This window comes from Chlamydotis macqueenii, chromosome 1, assembly GCF_036417535.1.
Source record: "Chlamydotis macqueenii isolate bChlMac1 chromosome 1, bChlMac1.mat, whole genome shotgun sequence".
Taxonomy (NCBI): Eukaryota; Metazoa; Chordata; class Aves; order Otidiformes; family Otididae; genus Chlamydotis; species Chlamydotis macqueenii.
Genome location: NC_141556.1, coordinates 115,752,340 through 115,776,216, shown reverse-complemented (window position 1 = coordinate 115,776,216; position 23,877 = coordinate 115,752,340). Strand labels below are relative to the sequence as shown.

Genomic DNA, 23,877 nt, shown 5'->3' with positions numbered 1-23,877 from the left:
GATGCTCTTTTCTAAGAAATCAGTTTACAGGATGTGCTCTCTTCTCCTTGACAGAACCAGAACTCCCTGAGATGCAGAGCATTCGTATCTCTCACATTTGTGGCCTCGTCAAAATGCTTTCATGCCTTTGATCAGTGACAGTGTCGGAATGATGACGATAGCTTTTACAACAGTTATCCCATGCTGTGTTTATTATATTCAAGGGGAAAAACTGCCCATGGAGACCTCACAAATGCATTCACAGGCCCAAAATAATCACTGGTGTCACTTTGCTGCAGTCAATAAAATGACATCAAGGATGCATCTGGCCTACTGTTTTTGGTAGAGGGATGTACTTTCGCATGGCCCATAGGTCATGTCTGGAACGTCTTCAGAGGTTGCAGTACAGCATGGGCAAGCCACACTTATAAAACTGCCCTAATATTATTTCTGGAGAGAGGATACTATGTTAAACCACCACATAAAACTCTTCAACTCACTAGTGGTGGGAACAGACATTCCCTGTTGTCAAGAAGCAATGTGTCGTCTGCAAGAACAAATGCTGCAAGCTTCATCAAAGCTTCTGTACAGCTTTACACCAGCTTCACCAACAGAACATGTTCAGAGTCCACTGACTACTCATTTTTGCAATGATTTACTGAATGTGGCCTAACACCGGGCATTTTCAGTATGATGAAACAAGCCTTTGACAGCAGTGTAAGCTGGGCCTTCTAAGCCTTGTTACAAAAGTCTCTACAGCAGAAAGTAATAATTTATGAAGTGTAAATCATTTTAAGCTATACTTAAATGGGCCCAGCAAACAAACCATAGGATATTACTGATACAAATCATGTATCCACGGAAATGCAGATATCTGCACAAGTGCTTAGGATCTGCTGTGTAGCTGTCATGGTGCCTTTTCAGTGAGTGAAGGCAGGCATGGAACAAGTCAAATGCCAATCAGAATGCCATCTTATTCAGCGGATTTGTAACCCAGCTGTGTTCAATATTTTATCCTCTCCTGGAGACAAGGAGGGCCTGTGTCATGGATTAAGACTGGTCTGCTCAGTCATGACCAGCCCCTTCATTAGAAGGGAATTGATTATTTTAGGGAACTTTGAGAATGGCATTTCCAAGGCAAGGCTCATCAAAATAGAAGGCAATCTACAAAGCTTTCATAACCTATGGTAATATCCTGCTGGACAGACAAATCTTTTCAGTTATAATACTTTTTATGGTAAACTGACATAGACACAATGTTATTTCATTCAACGTTGTGAACACTTGCTGTTTTTCACAGCAAAAACTGTCAAAAACATTCCGAGCATTAAGAACTTTTACAAGGTGCAATACCTGCAAAGAGGTGGGTGCCACACACTTTATGGGTTCTGTCATCCTGGTTTCAGGCTCCTGAGTACTACACATGTGGTAGTCTTGCCCGTAAAATGCTGACTGAACACTTATTGTTGAATGCCGAGGACAGTGCAGATTCAAATGTTCCCCATCGCAGGCATAGGCCGTATGATTTTGCAGAAGTTTGGTTAGGTAACCTAGAAAATATTCAGCTCTGTTACAACTAGTACAGGAAATGACAAGCTTGTTAGATAATAAGAAAACCACAATCAGTCTCTGGAAAGGGCATTGTAGTCAAGGTTATACGTATGGCCCGCTGCCACACCACATGGTTCTGTGAATGGGTCAACCTTTACATGCTAGTAACGCTCAGGTCTGGAAAACAAGAGGTCGCGTGGCAGTGAGTCAGAGCCCTACCAGCACTCCAGGCACTGGCACTGTGTGGGAGATAATGGTCTCAGGTCTTTGCCAGTCGTGGCTGCTAAGAATCCCAGGGTGCGTTTGCTGAAGTCAGAAGGGCCATTACTTGGTTCTGCGGGCTAGACTCTGGCATTCCAGTTGGCTAAGGTATTCCTTACACCTTGTCTTAAACTGATGCTTTGCATTTCTGGGCTCCTAAGCAGTTGCATTTCACATTAAGTGACAATAAAAGTTATTCTCTCTGTGTATCACTGAATCAAGTGCTAGGATAACAGAGGAAAGGTGGTCGTAAGTGCTGGACACCATAGGTGCTGGACAGAAACCCAGAAGTAAGATACATAGAATTTTTTATTTGCTAGAAGGTTTGTCAGTGTTACCAGGAGAGGTAGGATCTGTATGCAGGTGTCCACCTGTACCATCCATTTGCATCTTCTAATAAGTCCATGAGCAGCAGAGCTAATGACACCTGTTTTCCTGATTGGTATTTCATCGTGTATTGTCTCTTTAGTCAAGTTTTCTGTTATCACCACAAATATTTATAAATTTAATCTCCTACTGCCCTTCTCTCTGTTCTGCAGTATCTTCTCCTCAGAAGCCTTGCTTACCCCATTGTGGTGACAGCAAAATTATTACTGTTAAGCACAACAGAAGAAAAAATCCAAACTGTATTTTCTTGTTTTGGTGGCTGAATCAGAACTAGAATGGCAAGTTTTTTGTATCATTAAAACAAAAATCAGTTTTGTCTAAGAAAATATTGAAAAATAATTTGCTCATGCCATTTAATTTTCACACTTTTCGTCCTTTTTAAACCCTTCACCAAAGGTGAGACATTTTTAAAGAGGTTTTTAAATAGAAATTTAAGTGTTCCAAGTAAATGACACAAAAAATAAAATACTTCAGTTCTCCAGCATCTTTTCCAGCTCAACTGTATAGAAAAATTCAGCTCCCCTATGAGTTACTAAGTCTGGAGAAAGGAGAAGCCTGCTCCACTACTGTCTTTGCTGTTTCTCATCTAGCACCCAAGAGAGGACAGGAGTCAGCTAGATGCACTTTCCACTGCAGCAAAGATGTAGATGAGGTCCTCACCTCATGGAACTCAGTTTGAGCACTGGCACTAAAATCAGGATGGAGAGAATCTCATACTCTGTATTTGCAGCCTAGATCTCAAGGAGATCAGCTCAGCAGAAATCTCCACGGCTTCTCGCAGGTTAAAAAGAAAAAAAAACTGAACAAATCCATCCCCTACATTTTCTGTGTAATTGAGATCAGAAATAATTGAGCTTTCCTGCCAGAGCCACTCCTCTGTCAGCCTGCTCCTGAAAGGTGCTGAGTATTGCCAGCAAAATGGGCCGAATGCCCAACTGTACCCAAGCGACTCTGCTATGGTCAATACTGCAAACGGGCCTCGAGTGGCATTTACTGCCACTGAGTGACTTTGACGTTGCCATCATAGCATAAAGGGCCACAGTCTAAAAGAGTATTCAGCCCAACGTGAGTTGTGGGCACTCAACACCTTGAAAGATTTACCCTGATATTTGTAATCATTTCAGTTCTTCAGGTTTTAAGTTACTGGGAGCCAAGAGCACTGTATACAAAACAGCCCACTATTCCCTAAAGAACATCAGCTATGTTGTGATTTGGATGAGTTCCCTGGCATCTTAACTGCCACTTTGATCCTGCAAATTCCTAATCCAGTATCTAAGCACCTTTCTCCAACAATTGCAACTATTCAATCCTTTTTAAAAATGCCTTTATAAAAAAACTTGCTCCGATTCTGTACAAGCAATAGGGTTCACTTGTAGAAACAGTATTAGATGGACTGGTGAAAATAAGACATCATACTCTCCAGCCTTCCAAGTGGCATTTAAAGTGACTCTGCTGTTATTAAAATCCTTGTGTATTTGCATACAATAAAGGATAAAAATAGTAATGGAAATTGGCTGAAACCTAATGTTCTTTGATAAGAGAAGCGGTGACGTACTAGCATCTAAATTGCTCGTCTCACATGGCAGACCACATAAACCTGCGTTTTTTATTACTATACAGACAGGATATGTAGACACAGGCAGAGCAGTGCCGACTTGGCAGCTCACAGCCCACGCCGAGTCAGAATTCCCACTCTAAGAGTCATGATTTCCTCTTGCTCTTCCTTGAAAAACTCCAGCCTCTTTTCTCTCCTCATGCTGGCCTTCTTCATATACCGGGGCGCCGCCTGCCCTGCGCTCAGCACGGGAATAAAGTTTTCTCAGCAGCTGCTGCCTCTCACCTCAATCCCAGAGTGGTCCTTGTGCAGAAGGGAGAAGTTTCCGGTTGCTTTCCCTCTTTTCCCAGGCAGTGTGGCCTTGTAGTCACCCTGGTAGAAAGCTTCATCTTCTCAAGACCATGAGTATCCCTATATTGTTTACCAAATTCCGTACAGAAACACACTTCCCTCGAGGCAGCCAATTTAGCCGAATGGCAGCGTAAGGTTAGGGGAAAAATATGTTCTTATCTCCACAATTAATAACAGCTGTGATTATCAGGAGAGAGGGCATTATAACAGTTGAATGGGTCTGTCACTCTTTCTGAGGCACGCTTCCTCTTCTGCGTTTCTCTCAACCAGAGCAATTAAATCAGGTCATCCAAAATAGACAGCGGAGTTGTGTCATCATTCAAGTCAGACAGCATGATTGTGTCACTTTCAGGCGCCGGCCCAGCACATCGCCTGGGCTACAGGCACTTCAGGGCATCGTTTCTTGTTCAGAATCTCTCGTTTGTATTTGTTTAATTAATCAATATCTGTTAGTTGTGAATTCTGAGAAAACACTTAAAAAAAAAAAAATGTAACATGGGAGCTAGAGGTTGTGCCTGCACTATAAGACACCTCTAGGTCCTGGTCGCCTGTATGCTAGGGAGGTACTCGCTAGCTCCTCTCTGGCCAGCACAGGAGGAGATTCCCTTCCCCTGGAAAGCACAGGGAGGGCTGGAGCACAACCACCACGGTGGGCTGTGTCCGCGACTGAACTGGGAAACCAGAAGACTCGTGAGTTATGGGGTTTCCTACCCTGAGCAAATAGAATCTTAAGCAGACCCTAGAAAAACCCTTAGATGACTTGACATTTTAAACCTAATGTTGGGTTTTTTCTCTTTGTTTTCTGGGTTGCTGGGTGAAGGAGGGGGAGGTGCTGTTTAGCTACGGCAGTCACTTTTTCAAGCATTATTCTGCAATGAGGAGGACTACAGATTTCCTCTTTTTTTTCTCAAAAATAATAAATGCCACACTCCTGTAAAACAATATGAAACTTTATTAGAAAAATGTCAACTCCTGTGAGAACTGTCTAAATTAGAAAAACTTGGCAATACTGCAGTGTCCCAACAACATCTCTACGCCTCTGTGTGAAAGCCCCACTAGGAGTTTTCCCATTTATCCAAGACACACATTCATAAGCAATGTACGGGGTGCTCTGCATACAAAATCATGTACAAGACATTACAGACTGGCTCAGAAGTTAAGCCTGAATCATACAGCAAGAAACAGATCCCATTGATTTGAAGGCCAGAAGGTATCATCCCACCCAACCATCTGCATAACCCAGACTACTCACTCATTGTAACTTTTTACTGAGACTCAAAACACCAATGCAGAATCCAAGCGTAATCCTTTCTTCCAGAATTAGCCAAATTAGTCACAGCATCCACTGTGTTGACAAAGAACTTCAACTAAAAAAAAGTAGCACCAGAAAAACACACAAAACACTGAGGCTGAGCAGCTGAACAAAGCTTTAAGCCTTACTGATCCCTTCTTGTTGTAAAGGAGGACTGATAAACTGTAATAACAATGACAGAGAAAAGTAACTGTCCTAAGAGAGGAAAGGTTGTAAATAGATAAATCTTTGTGTGAAACAGAACTCTTGAAAAGTTATAGTTTTTATACTCAACATTTGCTCCTGGCCATATTATTTTGAATAGCAACAATAATGCTGGTCATGAACCTGAAGGTATGAAAATACAGAAATAATTTTTTTTCTCTTAAAAATACTGAAAAACTGAGAAATTGGAAAGTTTCAATTTAAAAAAATATGACTTCCAAAAAACCTAGAAGTGGTCAGCCAAGAGATGTGTTACGTCTCCCGCATATGGCACCAGACAGTACAGGGTACCCAGATTTGCTGGATTCATTCCTTACGGCGGAGGACACAAACACAAGGCCTTAAGGCCCTTTTTGCAGTTGTCAGCATTAGAGTGAAAACAAAATGTCTGTATTCGGTGCAGCCTCACTGCACTGGCATGAACCTCACCATACGGAAGCATCAAGGAGAACAGCATTTCAGGCTGCAAGTCTACTGCTTAGCACATATTAAATGCAACCTTGGCATTGACTGATGTAATGTCTTTTTGGCAAGTGAGCAGCTTTGCAATGTAATATTTTTATAGCCTGAAGACGAGTAGCAAACAGCCTACGAGGATTCTCAGAATCAGGCCTTCCTATACCGATTTAGTAATATTAGTTCCTGTGCATCACTCCATCTAGCTTAATTAGCACAGCAATTCCCTAGCTCATTTTAAAGACATACAAATCCATTTTAGATCAAAATAGATTGAAATAGCAGACATACTGTTGTGAGAGTCCCAGAAGGCTAATCCATTCGGTAAATCTACATCAGCTCCCGCAGTTTTATGAAGAATGGTGCCAACAGTCATTAAAAATACACAAGCGAGATTGGCAAGTTTGAAGGAAGAGATCTGATGTGGTGATAACAGAATTGTTGATAAACTCTACTACAAACACCATTAGAAGCATCAATCTGATATTTATTGGGTTTGAGGATCCAGTTGCAGTACTTCCCCAGCAGTATTTTCTCCATTGGTTTGTGAAGGAACCATTGAAGAGAAATTAACCCCAAAGTTTCCTCCTCCATTCCCTCTGCCACACCCTCCATTGGTCTTCAGAGGTAGCTATGTCACAGACCATGCTGTTCAGGGTTACTGCATAATCACTGCTTTCAGAGCCGGGCTGTGTGTGTGGATATGACAGCACCTACATGGCTCTGTTCATAGAAGCAAGGATCTGCCTCTCGTAATTCTCTTACCTCGGTTGTCTGCAAGTTGATTCTGTGGTAGTTCTTTTTTAGAATTGGTAATCATGACAGAGGGCAAGATGTTATCCGGGAAAGACACTGTTCCTAAAATTCACACCACTATGTTTCTTGCCCCATCATTTCATTATTTTTCATTGAAGTGCCTTGTAAGCATACTGGTTGAGTCATTCTAACCAGACTTGGTCTTACAGTCTTTTATCAGTAAGAAATACCTTTAGGCAGAAGCATTGTTTATTCTACTCACTGTTCAGAAATGAGTGCATAACAGCTTCACTCAGCAGATAGACATAAAAATCCATATCTACTTAATATATGATTTCTTGCATAGTCACTTATTTGACTTAATTTCCCTCCATTGCTTGTTTTTTTTCAGTCTGCCTTTTTCCACTGTTCCTTTCAACACTCATACTATTTACAATCAACTGCTATTCTACTAACTTCACCCTTTTTCTTGTACTGCAGGAGATGGCATGAAAAGCTAGTTTGCCATGCAAGGAAAATATTTTTTGTATGATAACTGTATTTTTAATATTATCTAAACCTTTTTGATGTGGGGATAGATGTTCACTTGGAAAACTAGCCATAATCTATTTTCACTGATAAGCCAGTGACCATAAAAAAAATGTTCAATTGCCAAATGTCTAGTTTGATTTCAGAGCACCCAAAGCTGTTGCTTTGCTTAGAATCAGTCCTTGAGAGTTTTCAGTCGGCCATTTCTAAAGGAGATGAAGCTTATGGGATCACGATCTCTGCCCATCTGCCATTCTCTTAGTCAACTCAAGAACTTTCAAGCTCAACGGCCAGTTTCAAACCTGAGGGGTACAGGGCTCAAAGAAATAAAGTTCCTATAAGTTTCATGATAACTGAGGCCTGAGCTGACAGGTCAAAGTAATAGCTGTCACTTTGAACTCAAACTAATCGACTAATGCTAAAAGTCAACTGGCTGCGGAAAAGACAGCATACTTATACTGGAGAGCTAATCAGCCTGCTGCTAATGGAGCAATTTGTTTTCACTGGCCTTAATGACAGATGAAGGACTAAGCCCTAAATAAAAAAATGCTTAAGTTAAAAGTGAAAATGCTTTCATGATAGTATGGCAATCAAAGCAGGCATCTGTGATGAAGATGTCAGTCAGGTTTTCCATTAATTGCTTTATCAACATGTGCGCTTTCCTAAGTCATACCCCATGGATCATAATGTGGATCATAACCATCTTATTGAATCTGACTGTCTGCTAAATCTGAGGGTCAAATTAAGGCAGAGCTTGGTTCCACTTAAGCCAGAGAAAAGACCCAGGTAACCAGCAGACAATTCAGTGTAAAACCACACTCAAACTCTAGTATGTGAACAGGGTTTATTCAGTGCGTAGCACCACATGCAAGAAGCCAAGGCATGAGCTCTTTTAAGAAAAACAAAACCAAGACATCATGAAGAAAGTACTACAGACCTGCTGTAACTTCTTGGTTATGCCAAACGGGCATTGTTTCTCCAGGAAGAACATAACCTCTCCATGCCCATGCCACCCAGCCACTAAATCCTTGCAGAGTGGGAAAACACATGAATCTTGCATTCACAGAGCATGTCTATTCTCTCTCTCATATGCTCCCACAGCTGTTCTCTGTTCCCTTCAGATCTACAGCTTCATATTCACTTCTGTTGTCTCCTAGGAGCGACGCTTATTTTCACTGTATCCCAATGGCTTTACAAGGAAACCGGAGAGATCCCTGTGCACTTCCTTTTTGTCACTCACAGTCTCTTTTTATTTCCTTCTGCACTTCTTGTGTTAGGAAGAAACAAACTATTACTGATCTCCAAGGATTTGGGTCTGTAGTAAACTCCATGCTAGACTCAGTTGTACTTCTCTCAGGTGTTCCATGAAGGCACAGGGACAAACACTTGTCCTGGGACTTAATATGGAACTACTACAGTAGAAAAGGAAGATCTCCTCCTTCCTGTCCTAAGATACTGACAAGAGATACAGCAGTGTTCAGGGAGCCTGTGAGGCTCTTTTCTGCCCTTGCCAAAAAAATCCTTCTTTTGACTGGAGACAGAGTAGCCTCTTCTGGTGCCATTAACAAGAAGTAACAAGAGAAAGGCTCAGCAGGCAGCAACTGCTTCTGGAGACAGAATGAGTGAATCATTATGCCCAAGAGACAGCAAAGTTGTAGTTTCCCCAAAGACTGCAAGTGGGAGAACCTCAGGGACTAGAGGAAAATATTTATTTGAAAACTTGGATTTATGAACTTGAATCTCCATGCAAACTTGCGGGCGGCTGTTTATTGCCAGCTCCTCAGAAAACAAAATACAGGTTTCATTTCACAAACAGAACTCTGACTCAACCTCTGCATTTTTTTTTGTATTCCTATTTATATTTGACACTCAAAAAATCAGATAAATTAGAGATCAGGGAATGTGCCTATTGAGTCACTAAGTCCATCCTCTGGCAGCTCACAGATCTGCAGTGTTATTATGATGGCTTATAGGAGTGCAAGTCCAAACAGAAAAACAAAAAAAAAAACAAAACACTCCACCTTACCCTCATATCCTGATGATTTTATTTACAACAAGATTTCATCACCCCCAACTCAGTTTTACCCTGAAGAAACAAAAAGTACAAAATTGCAAAATAATTCTGAAAAATTAATGCTTGTCTTCCCATCCAAAAATAAATACAATGAAGAAAAATAAACAAGATATTTGTGGGTTGAGACCCTCATCCAAAGCTCAGTGAAATCCTTGAGAATCCTTCCAGTGACCATAGGCTTTCAATCAGGTCTTATGAGTGATGTTTTAAAATTAATTCTAAATTAAGAGCCAAACATCACTGGTATTTAATTTGTTGCCAGCAGCCACACAATAGACCTTTGAAACAAAACTCTTAAAATGCATAGAAATTCAGATGAAATGACTCACCAATGCTGAACAAATAAGGCGCAACCATGCCTCCTTCTGCTCTTCAGCTCCCTTTAAGACACTATTTTCTCTGTGTTTGGTAATGTATCAAAATATTTCCATTTTAATCATAGATTATGGTCGGCAGATGACAGAATTCTGATAGCTGGTGACTGGTCATATAGTGCTTTCTCTGTCTGGGGACACTTCCATCAAGATCTGAGTATTTATTTGGAACAGGTCTGTAACCACTTTCTCTAACAAAGCGGAGACTGTCTGGAAGCTCTGGGTTACTAAGAAGGGTATCAGCAGCAGATGGAACAGGAAGGCAGGGGGAAGGCAGCTAAGCCCTGCTATTTATTTTGAATAAAAATAACGTGTGATGTGTCAAGTGCCAGCAATTTGCACAGTGAGAATAAAGAGAGTTCCTGCCCCAAAGGTGTAAGACTCTGAAAGACAGACTCAAACATGTTGGTCTCTAAGCAGTGGAGCTCAGGAAGTGAGGTTTCCTATAGGTTTCCATCTTTGCCTGAATTTCCCAACATCTCTTGTAGGGGTAGGAGTATCACACTACACTTCAACTCACTTTGGGAGAGCTTTCAGAGCAGCATCCCTTCTTGAGGATGCTAATAGGGTCTAGCTGCTAATGCTCACAAAATGCGTAGAAACTTAATAGGACCAAAGCTTTTACTTCTCTAACAAGGATGATTAAATCTGATCAGTGGATTTAACAAAAAAAAATACTAGGCAAAATCCACATCTAAAATGAGATTTCATAAGCTACACTTCCTCAGAAAAGCAGCAAGAACTGCAGAGACAGGCCTGAAACAAAACCTTGGATCTCGGCATCATGATCTAAACTAAAATCTCACTTCTGACACACACCTCTTTGTTCTGTAGAACAAATCCCAGATCTGAACTCGCTCCACTTTGAGAAACTTTAAATCAGACTTTGGGGTTTAGCTCTGAATTTACTAAAATGAAACATTTCTAAAATGAAATGCTTGTCTTTAAACAAAGTAAACAAAATTTTCTTCTGACTTTTACGAGGCAGTATCAAGAAGATGCATCATTGACATCACTCCTTTTAACATGTCTTTAAATATCCTGGTTGAAGGACAGGCTCCTCTTGCCACAGTGAGTCAACAGAACCGACTCAAGAAAATTTATTCAGGATTTTTTCTGACCAACACAAAACCAAGAAAAAAAACCTCTGCATCATTGTGGTTGGCCATGATTGATCCTGCCACACTATTACAAACAAAGCATTTGCTTAAAACATTTGTTTGCTTTCCTCTTGCCTGGGGGAATCTGGGATGGGTGAATGCCATAGAACTTAATGGAAACTTTTAATGCAGAAAGGCCACAGGATCAGATTATATTTCTTGGGTGAACTGGTTTGCTTTTTCATTAGATCCATTTGTTTCCTATTGTTGGGTCAGAAGATCAAGTCTATGGAGTTAAAGCAATGCCTTACTTCTGTCTGAACTGTTCTGGAAAAAGAAAGAAAATTTGACACCAGCGGACAAAGATTAAAAGGTTCTACCTAAGCAGCGGCTGCTTTTTCTGTTCACATCCAGAAAGTAATTCTTCAGCCCAGTTATGCAATCACACAGTTACTTCATTTTTGATCTTCAGTTACAGCCACGTACCTTGAAAGCTGCCCAGAAAACGTGGCTGGGACTCAGGTAAAGAAAGGGAGAATGACTGATGAAGTGAGCAAAGGAGGTCAGGTCGAGCAGAAAGCCTCAGCTCAAAGTAGCAGGGAGAAAAGAAGAAGAAGAGGAAGAAAGGAGCACAAAAAAAAAAAAGGTGAATGGGTGTTCCTCAGCGTTGCCAGACAGAAGGAATTTGTTCTCAGATGGATTAAGAGATCAATCCACTCTTGCAGTGGAAGAGGAAAAGGAGGGAGATGGAGCAGGGCTAGGACAGAGCCAAGGGGAGAGCCCAGCACTTCTGTCACTGCCGGAGGAGAGCAGGGGGATGAGACGAGGGAGCAGTGACTCCTGCTGTTGGGAAGGTACACGCTTCTCCGTAAATGCCACCATCCCCAGCAAAACCAGCTCTCCCTCAGCAGCAGTGGGTAGCAGACAGTTGGGCTTTCTACAGCACCAGCACAGGTATATAAATTAAGTACAGGTATAGTATATGTCAAGTATAGTACACAAGTTTGCTGGTTTTGCCAGCTCCTTATTTTGTCTGTTTTGGGAACCAGTTCTTGGAACACAGAGGAGCTGTGAGGAAATGGCTGTCATGTGGCCTTGATTTCTGGAAAGATGTGTCCCTCTTTACTTCTGACAGTCTCCTGGGAGCCCAGAATATCTAGGACTTTGGCTCCCAGAGACCAGAGAATTAGCAAAATTCACAGCAGTCTTCAGTCTCTTGGACTGGGACCTGACCTGAAATGTGAGAGCTGCAAGTGATCACTGAGAAAAAGAATGTGAGGACAGAGCTTTGTCAAGTAGGAATGAAACTGTGGACATGAATAAATATTTTGGTGAAAAGATATTTTAGATGTGTTTTGGTGAGTAGGCACAAGGGGAAGAAAATTCTCTGGCTGTAGGATCAAACCAATATGCATGAAGATCTAAGGAAAGAACTGTGGATTAAATCTCTGTCTTCTTCCAAACCTTCAGCTTTCAGTTTCAAATTTGGGCATAAATGCTTGGATTCCACTTTTAAAAACTAATCACACAGAGGACTGCAGACCTCAGAGCAAATCTCCACTTTCAATAACCAATGTAATTAATAAATATGTTCTTTGTTGCCACCAAACCGCTAGAGAGGAACAGATTCTGTAGATCTTTAAGTACTGTGCATATCAACAATACTCTACCTCCAATATCTCCTGTTATTAAAAGGAGAAACTATTTTTGCTTACTGACACTGAGTCCTCACAGAGTGTGAGTTAGAACTGCTTCTGGAGTCTTGTTTCAGAATATTTTTCTACCTAGAAATACCCATTTACATACCAATTCATAGGATGTTATTGCACAGCGAAGAAACATCTCAAAAAAACCCCCTCAAAAACTATCAACAAAAACTTTTCCTCATAGCTAAAAGCCGGACTGAGAAACATGTGAGAACAAGAACCTGCAGCTCTGTATCATATAAGGGCAAGAGTAACAAGACCGCAATAGCTACTGACCAGCAATAACCAAATGAAGAGATTCTACCGCAGCCGGAGCTGCCAGCCTCTCTCTTATTAAAAGGCAGGGATAAATACTGTACTAGTTTCTGTGAAGTGATCCATAAAAAATGACCACAGTTTTCTAAATGGGGAAATAAATACAAGTCAAACATAAAAAAAAAAAACCCTTCACTATCCACATACACTGTTCCCTGCTCCCCTTTCCAAAACATCAAACAGATCCCAGGAGGGGCTGTCTTTGCGTTGTTACAAGCAAGCAGCTGGGTCTTGTGAGTAACAAACGGACTCCGGGCAGGTTAGAACTGCTAGCACAGTTCAATACAGACATAAAGAGAACCACAAAGGTGACACGTGCAGTTTTTGCAATCTGACAGCGGTCTGGGAAGTGATTATAGAAAGCTGTCAGAATGGGGAGGGAGGCGGAGAAGGAGAGAGAAACAGAGTTTGGGCTGCTGAGGTAGAGATCTGATGCTGGAAACACATAGAGCAGAAAAGGCAATGGCCCCCCAAAAAATATGCACCTGCTAAACTGAGTATAAAAGCCTGAAATCTGTGAAAAGGAAGAAAAGTTTAAGCAACCGGCTTTCCAATTCGCTGTGGACTCCTAAATTCCCAGTACCAGCTCAAACCGTGCAGGGCACATCCAAGGTGCAGATCTCCGTTCCTTCTCCTGTGACACGGGCCAGGCGTGGAAACCCATAACCTGCTGCCTGGACGCTTTACCCTCAGAATCTCAGGGGTAGACCCGATCTTTCCCAGAAGAGTGAAAGTGCAGGTGGTGGGTGAAGCAGGGGGAGCCAGCACCCGGCTCCTCATCCCTCGGGATAATCCCCCAGGAGCTGCCTGCACCTCGGCAGCTGCAGGGCGCTGCCTCTTTAAACGGGGCAGATTTGTTTTCACGTAAATTCAACAGAGCTTATGAAAAATCAAGTCGCCGTTCCCGCTGAGGGAGGGAGCAAAAAAGGAAATTCAGCAACCCTAGCAGCTCTGCTGGGAGCTGCCGTTACGGAGCTTGTGGGAATTCTTTCGCAGGTATTAAACAGCCTGGGGATGGCACTGCAGGATGCCATCCTACCTCTGACAGTTCCTGAGTCACAGCACCTCCTTTTGAAGTAGCCAAAAACTTCCCCGTCTGCTCTGGATACCTTTTTTTTCAAAAGGCTGCAGTAACATTTTGGTCTTTTCTGTCATTCTGGATTAGATCTCTACGTGAAAAGCAAAAAGCAAATGTGAGGAGAATCTGTTCAGGCCTGGAAACTTCCCAGGCTGGCAAGAATTTGGGATTTTCTTTTCTACATCTTATTTACTGATGACATTTTAAATGCTGATCTCTCGGGTGAGACAGAGATTTTTCTTTGGTCATTCTACCTACTCGGAAAGTTTAGAGCAGAATGAATACCGAGTACAGCTGTTCTTCTGAAATGTATCTTGAATAACCTTATCTAAATAACTTCATTTGAAAAGTGAATAGACTTTTGTGAGAGGAACTTTCCTAGATAAACCAGATGGCTATTTTTTAACTCAGCGGCTATTTGAAAGGGAAAACTGGAACATTTATTTTATTTTCTTGTGGAGAACTACCATGTGATTCCAAAACTAACATCTACAAGCCAGCAGTTAAGCCAAAAAACCACCAAAGAATGAGATAGCAAGCGTTCAAAAGCCTTTTATATGTGAAAGGAATCTAACAGGAGAAAAGTGGTTTACCCAAGTATATAATTCTGGTCTTTGTATTTAGTGGTTGCTTGCTTAAAAAGGTTCAGGCTTACGGAGCTGGACACAATAATAAAATCACAATCTGTATTTTCCTATTGCTGAGAAAATAGTTTCTACAGAAGCGCCACCAGCATTTTGAACTGTGTTAACACAAACTATATTCATATGCATAACACCACATTCGGACTATTAATTATATACTGACTTTGTTCCGGCGCACTCGACTGGCTTTTGGAAAGTTCTGCTCTGTTCATTAAGGGGAAGCTTTGCTTTCTGCCCTCGGGGCAGTTCCTGAAGCTTGCAACTGCCAGGAATATGCTGCGCATACGGTGAAACACGGAAAGGCGAGAAAGCGCTTTTCTAAACAACTGACAGGAGTGAGACGCCCTGGAGCACATGAAAAGTTTTCAGAGTGCAGTTTTCCCAAACGGAGAAAAGAAAGATTGCTTCTTCGCTCTGCGGGAAACAAAGACACCTTTCCAGCGTCCGCAGGCGCTTCGTTCAGCCCTGACGCAGCACCCTGGCCGCGACGGGACCCGTGATTTCGGCACGATGAGCGCCTCCGCTGCCTGGGAAGCGCCTCTCGCCATCCCGGCGCGGCCAGGCGAAACGCTCCGCCAGCAGCGAGAAGCGCGGCACTTGCTCGCTACCGGAGCGAAGAACGGCTCGCTCCGGGCCCGACTCCAAGCCTCCAGGAGAAAGTGGGAATTTTTCCAAGGGACTTCCACGCACTTTCGGTCAGGCCCTGGCCGATTCACGCACAGCTCTCCCACCGCCCAGTGGAGGAGAAACCGACGGTTCGGGTCCTCGCCTCCCTTCCCAACCGACCTCTCGGGAAGATCTGAACCCTCCCTGCGTTCCTCCCCTCCTTGGCAGGGTGCCGCAGTACCCCGCACCGCCGCACCCCTGCTCCCCCGGGTACAGGCCGAGCTGTTTCGGGCGGGGTCCGCCATCGCGGACGGGGGAGGGCAGGGGTCCGACGGCTCCTCAGCACCGCAGCCCGGCGCCTCTCCGGAGGTCCCGGGGCCCGACGGCTCCCCTCCGCAGGCGTTACGGGAGGGGGCTGGCAGCCAGCCGCGCCGCCAAACCGGCCGCAGGTACCTTCCTCCTGCCCCGGCCGAGCCCCACCGAGCCCCTCAGCCCCTTCCACGCCGGGCACCCCGTCCCGGGTGACCGTTATTCGGTGCCGGCCGGCCCTTCCGCCGCCCCATACCTGAGAAGTCGGCGAGCGCCGCGACCTCCGCGCTGCAGACGAGGATCACGCAGGAGAGGAGGCGGAGGAGCCGCCCGGGCTCTACCTGTCTCCGGCGTGGGTGCTGCCCCGCATCCCCTTCCCTCATGGTGCGGGAGAGGGCAGCTCGGGGCGGGGCGGCGGGGAGGCAGACCCGCCGCCCCTCACATGATGGAACCGGCCCCGGCTGGCGGCACTGCCACCCCTGGCCCCCCGGCCGCCCTCGGCCGCTGGGCAGCGGGGCGCGGGAGGAGGAGGAGGAGGGCGGAGCAGCCCTACCCGAGGCCGAGGCCGCAGCGCAGCCGCCCCCCGCCGCGGCGGGAGGGGGTCCCGGGAGGCGCGGGGCCCCGGGAGGGAGCGGGGGGGGCAGCCCGGGAGGGCGGCGGGGAAGGGAAGAGGCTGCTCGGCGGCGCCGTGCCTGGCACTGCCCTCGGCGCACATCGCGCCGGCCGGGCTGGCCCAGGCCCGGCTGCACCTCGCCCGCCCCCCCCCCCCCCCCCCGGCTCTCTCCACCCCTCTCCGGGCTGTTCGAGGTCCCGGCACCTCCCTCTTGGCCAAAAGAGGCACGATTCCGTGCTGTTCGAGGTCTCGGCACCTCCCTCTTGGCCAAAAGAGGCACGATTCCGCCTTCATGCGCCGTGCGAGAGGGCTTTATTTTTTAACTTATCCCCCCCCCATTCCTACTTGGCACTGGTCGGAAGGCTGACACGGACCTGCCAGCTTGTATTTTGCCCAAGACAGATGCGAGGTGCTCCCCATCGCTCGCTGTCCCCCGCTTTCCCCCCTCCAGACCTCCGTGTCCCGCACGCCAGACCCTGCCAAGCCTGCCGCAGCCCGGCTCCTGTCCTTACGCGTTGTCTCACAGGTCTCGAGTGGGGGAAACCCAGCTGACAGCTATGCCTGGCAGGATCCCTGGATGAAGGATTTCAGTGGGCAAACAGCTGCCTCAAGAAACGGCCCTGACTCTTTCGTGCTGCAAAAGAAACTTTCCATGTTGCCTCTCCTCATGTTGTTGCCTCACAGCACCTTATCGCAGCCCTCAGCTTTAAGATGCACGTAGTTTGGCATAGCTGAGTTTGAAGTGTGAAGGCTTGCTTAAAGCATTTCGTCACAAAGTGGGAAAACATCTTGAAGTTACTTCGAGAGAGTTCGGGTTGTTCCCTGAAATCTTTTGTAAGACTGAAAAGTAAACCAGTGGGAAGTTCAAACAAATTGTCCTTACAACCTGCTAAGCCAGCTTCAAATATAATTTGGAGCTCCTTTTAAGGTTCGAGGGACTAAAAAGAATAAATCAGGACACTCATTTCCTAGTTCCTGTAAAAGCTGCCCTCCGGAAAGGGAGCCTAGAAGTAACACTGGAAAAGGCGCATGAAAGCGTCTTCTGCCCCGGGGTTGTGCTTGGGTATAAAGTGGGTAGGCAAGAACATCTAGCTGTTTACATTCTGGCATGAATGTTCACACTGATCTCCTTTCTCTTGGGAAAAAAAAAAAAAAAGGAGAGTAGGTGAGAGATGACGGAACCAAATTCTGTTAAATCCGTTCCTCTCCTCCTGCTCCAACTGAAGTTGGATCGCATCCAGATTTGAATTTCCAAACTTTGGCACCCCTTTCTGGAGGTTACACTGAACTTTGACCAGCTTGAACTCCATGTTTGAATCTGAATCCACTTTCTTTCCTCACCCTCTCCCTCTTCACACACAGAACAACAACTGGGTAACACATTATAGTCGTGCTTCCTTAGTCTTGGGCAAATAAGAGCAAATCAGGTTTCCCACGAACCTGCCTGAGGTCAGGGATATTTAATCACGTTTTACTGAACTCAGATAAATAGGATCAAAGATGCCGAAATAACAGAATAAAATTGAATAGCTCTGAAGCATCTGCAACTGCAAACGAGCATGGGAAGAGAGAAAAGTAGCTCTGCCAGGTGTGTGAAGCTCTTTCTTCAGATAAGGGCAGTGTTTGCCTCTGAACTGAACCAGTTACTTGACTGCGGTACTGGAAGGAGACCTGTGGGAGTCTCCTGCCTACTCCTCTCATTGTTTCCCTTGATCTTGCCGTACCTGGTCATTTAATCTGACACTTCCTGCACTTGCTGTCACAGGTCAGCTCCACCGAAGGCGGAAATGAATGCCAGGGGATGTTACAGCACAGATTTTTACCCCTCCATGAAAGTAAGCATTTGGGGGCCACATCTGGATCTTCTAGAAAGGTGGCTAGATGATTATGGTGAATTTACTTGTCTACCCTGACTTCATACCTGCCAGACCTACCATAACTACATATCTGCCATAACTTCAGGTGAGTGCAGTCAGATAACATATGGCTTCAAGATGCCAGACCCTCCCTCCCTATACAGTCAATTGAAGACATACAGATATCTCATATTTGGGCCACCTGCTGCAGCTCTAACAGGAGGTCTGTTACCTCCTCCTCTCTGAATTGCTCACTAATCTCTGGAACATAGACGTCAAGGCTGGCAACTCAGTCTGCGCTGTGTGACTCTGAGTAGACAATGGACCTGTGACAATCAATGCAGAAGAATATATAAAATGTCAAAAAAATAACTGAGAAATATCCTGTACTCCTGCTTGAAAGCCTTTGAATCAGAAGATCCTGTGGGGCTGTTTGCCTAACGAGAACTTGCCAATCTTCTCTTTCCAATAAGGTAACATTGCCTTTTCTAGACGCGTGGTGGTGTAAGAAAAAGACCATCCAGTGGTGCAGGAGTGAGCCTGGTACGCTTTTGGCACTGTGTAGGTCTAACGCAAAGGCAAAGGCAGTTTGCAAGTGGAAAGGCTGAAGTGGGATGGGTTCAAAATATTGTAGCTAACCTCCAGGGAGGTGAGGCAGTGAGGGCTGAATAACACAAAAGGCAGCTGGGTGCTCCTAGGTGTAGATGTCTGCCCTTTAGACAAGACTTCTTACGGAGGAGAGCAACTCATGGACACTGCAGCTGACAGGAGTCAAAGATAAGCTTTCAGCAAAATGGCACTGACAATATTTTTTCCTTTTTCCTTTTTTTTTTTCTTTTTTTTCCCCCTCTGAATGGGAGATACTTTGCTATTCAACATTAACCTAAGATCTGTAATGTTTTTGGTAATCCCTGCTAATCCCTGCTGCAGTTATCCCTGCTGAAATAGTTAGAGAGAGCAGTGTAAAAGATTAAGGTAGGGAGGCAGAAAGCATTATTTATCCTGATGTGCAGAATGTGTTTCTTTGCCATAGACTTTGAAAGCAGCTTTTATAAGCTGGCAATGCCCAGCAGTTGTAAAACAATATAATCCAGACATGTTCAGCATGTGGAATTACAGAATCTTTCAGCCTTGGCCTTTCCTTATGAGCAACAGGAGTGAGATCCATTTTTTCCCCAAAGAAAAAATGAAAGCCTGTAAGTTAGAATCCAAGCTAGATAGGATGTCTGCTTCAAACACTTTATCTCTTTTGAACTTGGAGAGAAAATAAATAATTTCACAGTGTCAAAAACACAGAAACTGTGTTAGTGTATGGAAGTATTGCAAGAGCAAAGCCAAAATCTGAGCTCTTAATTTCTTTTTTGGCCATATTATTAATTTTTTCTCTGAACTTCAGCCAAACTGCCAATTTGAAACTCATATCATGGCTTAGTGTATGGAAATTAAAATAAAATTCATGCTGTCAGTTAGGAAATAAACAAACAATGTGAAATAATAGAAGACAGTTGAGTTAGATGGCTTGAAATATTTTGTTAGTAAAAAAATCACAACAAGATCTATATAGCACATTAACAAAAATGTAGCACTTGTTGGATAGGAATTACTTTAATCTCAGAAATACTTTTTCCACATATATATGTATATACATAACACTATTTCTCCACTACACTTCCTACCACTTTTTCTTCCTCTTCTCTCCCCAATAAATTTATTGGAAGCTGAAATATTTCAGTTTTGTTCTCTTCTCCCAGAATAAAGTTTCTAAAAAGTTCACTAATGTTCTCTTTGGCTTTTTTTTGGGGGAAAAAAAAATCTAAGTACAAAACCTCAGGCTTTTCCCACATTTTAAAATGCTTTATATTCTGGCATTCTGACACAGATGAAATCTACAAGACAGTTCAAACAAGTGGGCTGCTAGCCTCTCTCTGTTTCTATGGAAATGAGTGTCAGACCGGTTAAAACAAAGCCCATGCTTTACAGTAATCACTATATGGCGATTATTTAAAATAACATAGCACATTTTTCCCAATTCAACCTCTATTTCTATGGATACAAGAATGAAAATAGTGGTAGAGAAGTATCTCTTTTATTTTTCAAGTCTAAATGTGTTTTGGATGCTGTAAATTCTCACGGGGTGCTACAGATTTTAAGTTCTAAAAAGATCTTCAAGTGTGCAGTAACTTGAACTTGAGAGGACTGATTCTGCAAGTCATAGTTAGGAATCATTCTCATGCATGTAAGTAGAAGTCTGAATGAATAGAGAGTACAGTACTTCACCCAGCAGATTTAGAAGGAGGGGAAATGTTTGCTATTTTCTACCATTTTTTGGACTGACCTCAAGAGAGAGCGAAGTTAGCTAGTAAATTTTGAGTTTTGTGGTCATAAGCTGCTTCCTGGATAGTCAGCTCTTGGTTAAACTAATCATAATGTCATAGAGACCCTTACCACTTCACAGAAAAAAAAGCATTAAGATGTAAACATGAAGTTTGTAAAACCAATCTCCTCATGTTTCATTCCATCTGAGTGAAATCTCATTCCAACTTCCTCATCACATGCAGGAGCGGTGGCTCCTCATCCTCCTGAATGCTGCCAATCTTACTGGCACCTCTCCTTTATACAGATTATTTTTTCTAGTAGTAGATCTGGGCACTTGTATAGACATGAAGTAAGAAGCATGCCCCATCTCACACAGCTTACTGCTGGAAAAAAAGAAAAAAAAAGACCTAAGGTGGAGGAGGAACAAATGCGCCAAGAAAAAGGTCCTGGCTTTGTTATCATTGCCCTCTTAAAGCACATAAGTCATCCTTGGTCACTCCGGACATGAATCTTCAAAGATGGACTGGAAGAAACTACGCGTTTTGCCGCTCGGTTTAGAAAGGACATTAGGACAGAGCTGCTGGGTGGACCACAGTCTTGGACATCAGCCTGTTTACTTGTGAAAGTGCCTTATTATGGGTTTATGAGCCTGCCTTTTGGCTGGTTGTTGTTACTGTTTCTCCTTTAATATGTATTTAGGCTAAGATTTTCCAAAATTACTAATGATTTTGTATACTTGAAACCTAAGACAGCAGCTTTTTAAAGCCACAGGATCAATGTCAAAGCACTGAAAAATTGGTGGCTTTTTCAAAAGCCTTGGAAAATCAGGCTTCAATGTCTCTCAAGTTAGGTAAGGAAAGGCATACAAAACCGGTAATGTTTCAGAAAATAATAGCCTGTATCAATATCTAATCAGTGAGAGTTAACAGTTTTGAGATCCAGACCTCACACTAATTCAACTTGAGCACCCCAAAATTAGGAGCAAATAACAAAATTTGAAAATGATATTGCAGTAAGTGCCTGCTTTTCCTTTCAGGACCGTACAGGTTCAATGCTAAGTTCTGAAGAGATGCTCAGTGACTATGGTTAAACTAACTCCAGCTTGGTGATAGTTGAAGATTATTCCATGTGTAGAAGGTGGGAAGGATTTCAGTACACATGGAAGATACCCTTTTTCCACCTCTGGTCCTGTTTTGTACATTGAACTAAAGGGTTTATTCAATTTATGGCAAGTAGATACCCATAGCTGCTGTCAGCTTGTATCTTCTCTAGCTCATCTCAGCCTGCTCACTGACCTTCTGGCTCTTCTGTCCTCTTCCCTTCTTTTCTGACCTTTCCCTCTGATCTTCAGCATCTGGGCAAGCAGCCTGAGTCCCGACTCATACTGTGCTCTGGCTAAAAACTCCGGTGCTAATGCACGCTCGTATTGCTGACGCTGCAGGCGAGTTAGGTCCTTTGATATCGATAGGGCTGTAGTGTAACGGTAGGGAAGATAAACTGTCATTAGTCAGGTTTTAAAATGCACTCCTTTAGCTATTCAGAGAAGTGCTGCTCCAGCTGAAATAACTAAAAGACTGGAGGAGGAGGGGTGATTTTGTTTTTCAGCATCAAGGGCAAAAAACGTGGTTTTTACTAAATTGGTGTAACTGCTTAAGCCAGAGTGGCACTGGCATTGCAGGGCAGTTTCAGTAGGGTTACTGCCTCAGGACAGTCTGCCCACTCAGTTCCTGAGGCCACACACCATCCCGGCACATCACCCAGTCCCCTTGTTTCTAAACTTCTGGAATTCAAGCTCTGCAATGTCTGTATCTCCGAGCGTGTGAGGTGGCACTGGGCTGACTGGAGCGAGGGTGGTGGGAGCATGGGGCACAGGGCATTTGGACATGTGATGACGAAGGAGCAATAGCGCTGGGTTGTGTTGGGAATATTCCCTTCTTGTGAGGCTGTGTTGAGGAAGTGGTCCTGACACTTAGCCCATCTCTTGGCAGCATCCACCCTCTTTTCCTCTGTGATCCCATGCCTCACGTGTCAAAGGTTGGAAAGTGGAAAGATCTGATAAACAGCTGTATCTCACTCAGGAACCTGCAATTTTGTGAAAAACTGAAGGAAACTTTCCTGTGAAATAATTCTGTAAACCATGAAAGAACATGGAGAACAGCAGTTTTAAAGATGTGATTTTTGATGAAATTCAGTCCCTCTGAATGCTTTCTGTAATTAATTTATACATCAAATGAAAAATTTATAATAAGAAGCTACTGCATTTCCTACATGCTCTGGAGCAAAGTTAGTGTGGAGCAGGGGATCACAGATCATATATGCCCACTAAGAGATACCACCACTGACAGCAGGAGAGGTGCAGCAGTACTGTAACTGGCAGGGGCTCCACTAAACCAAACATCAGTGGTTTTAAAGGTCAGCTCTGGTCTGGGATTAGCGTGAGCTGTATAGCTTTGTTTACGTATGGATGTATCAGTTGCCCTGCTCATAGGGGTAGTCGCTCACCTGTAGTGTGAGGCTGCAGGCCAGGAGATCAGGCCGAGTTTGATAAGGGTCACCAGGGCATGGTTAGGAAATTGTATAAGTTTGTATGAACAGACTTAAGCTAGAGGGCTGGCATAGCAAGTATGGCTGAGCTACAGCTAAAAGCTACACGTAGCGGCTAGGTGAGCTGGACAGGAGCGTTTATGGCTGAAACCAGAAGATAGAGCTTGATTAGGCTAGCAGGTAAGAACTGGCCTAACCTACCAAATCAGATTTTGTCTTCGGGACTGCACAAGTGAGGATCCTAGAGCTAGGAATAACATTCAAGTTTGGGAGGCAAAGGCAAATTAGGCAGGACTGCAGGGCTGGGGCTTGTTACTCTAGATGCTGCTTGAGCCAGTAAAGGCTTCAGAGGTCAGATTATGGCTGATGCAGGAAAAGGTCACTTGGCTTGATTACTTTTGTATCTGGAACTATTAATTGAACAAGGGCGAGAGCTGAGGTTCATGTGAAGGACTAGCAAATGCCAAAGGGGCAATGTGTATCTTGGACATGGTTATATGATCATCTGGCAAGAATCACAGAGGTATAGTTCAGTTTACTGAAAAATGGGCAGCTCACAAATTACTATGTGATTCATTCACTGCTTACATCTGTTAAACATCTAGGCACAACAAAGCAGTGAATTTTGTCTGAGCTGGATGTCTCATTTTTTGATTGAGCCTCCATGAATGGAGCTGGCCAAAAAAAACAGACTTGGGGGAGGAATATTGTCATAGATATAATATAGAAAGAAAAGGACATAGGCTTCAAAGTACACTATGGCAAGAACATGGAAGTAATCTGGCCTGAAGTGAAACTATCAGTCTTCCTCACCATCCTCATTAAAGCCAATGACAGCTACTCAGGCAGTGGGGGGAGAGAATAACTGAAGTTGAAATTAAAATAATTTTCACTAGCATGTCACTCAAAAACAAAACAACTTCCTCTTGAGAATGTTATTTACTTTCCATATTATGTGCCCCTCAATTTCTGGAATTGCAAATGTATTTCTATATCTGCATA

The 23,877-nt window shown here is 43.8% G+C and overlaps 1 protein-coding gene across 3 annotated transcripts in view; it reads right to left on the bottom strand.

Moving 5' to 3' along the window:
- The window catches only part of EVA1C (eva-1 homolog C), a 39,754-nt gene extending 22,992 nt beyond the window's left edge, over positions 1–16,762 (bottom strand). The window contains exons 1-2 of one of the 3 annotated variants that reach the window (XM_086764584.1): positions 16,672–16,762; positions 1,333–1,529 (exon numbers count right to left, since the gene is read on the bottom strand). In XM_086764584.1, coding sequence (XP_086620710.1) covers positions 1,333–1,404 — 72 coding nt within the window. In that variant the 5' untranslated portion in view covers positions 1,405–1,529; positions 16,672–16,762. Of the gene's footprint in view, positions 1–1,332; positions 1,530–15,802; positions 16,261–16,671 lie in introns of those variants that run through there. The other 2 variants (XM_086764577.1, XM_086764590.1) reach the window with 2 other exon arrangements.
- Between the last annotated feature and the right edge of the window lie 7,115 nt (positions 16,763–23,877).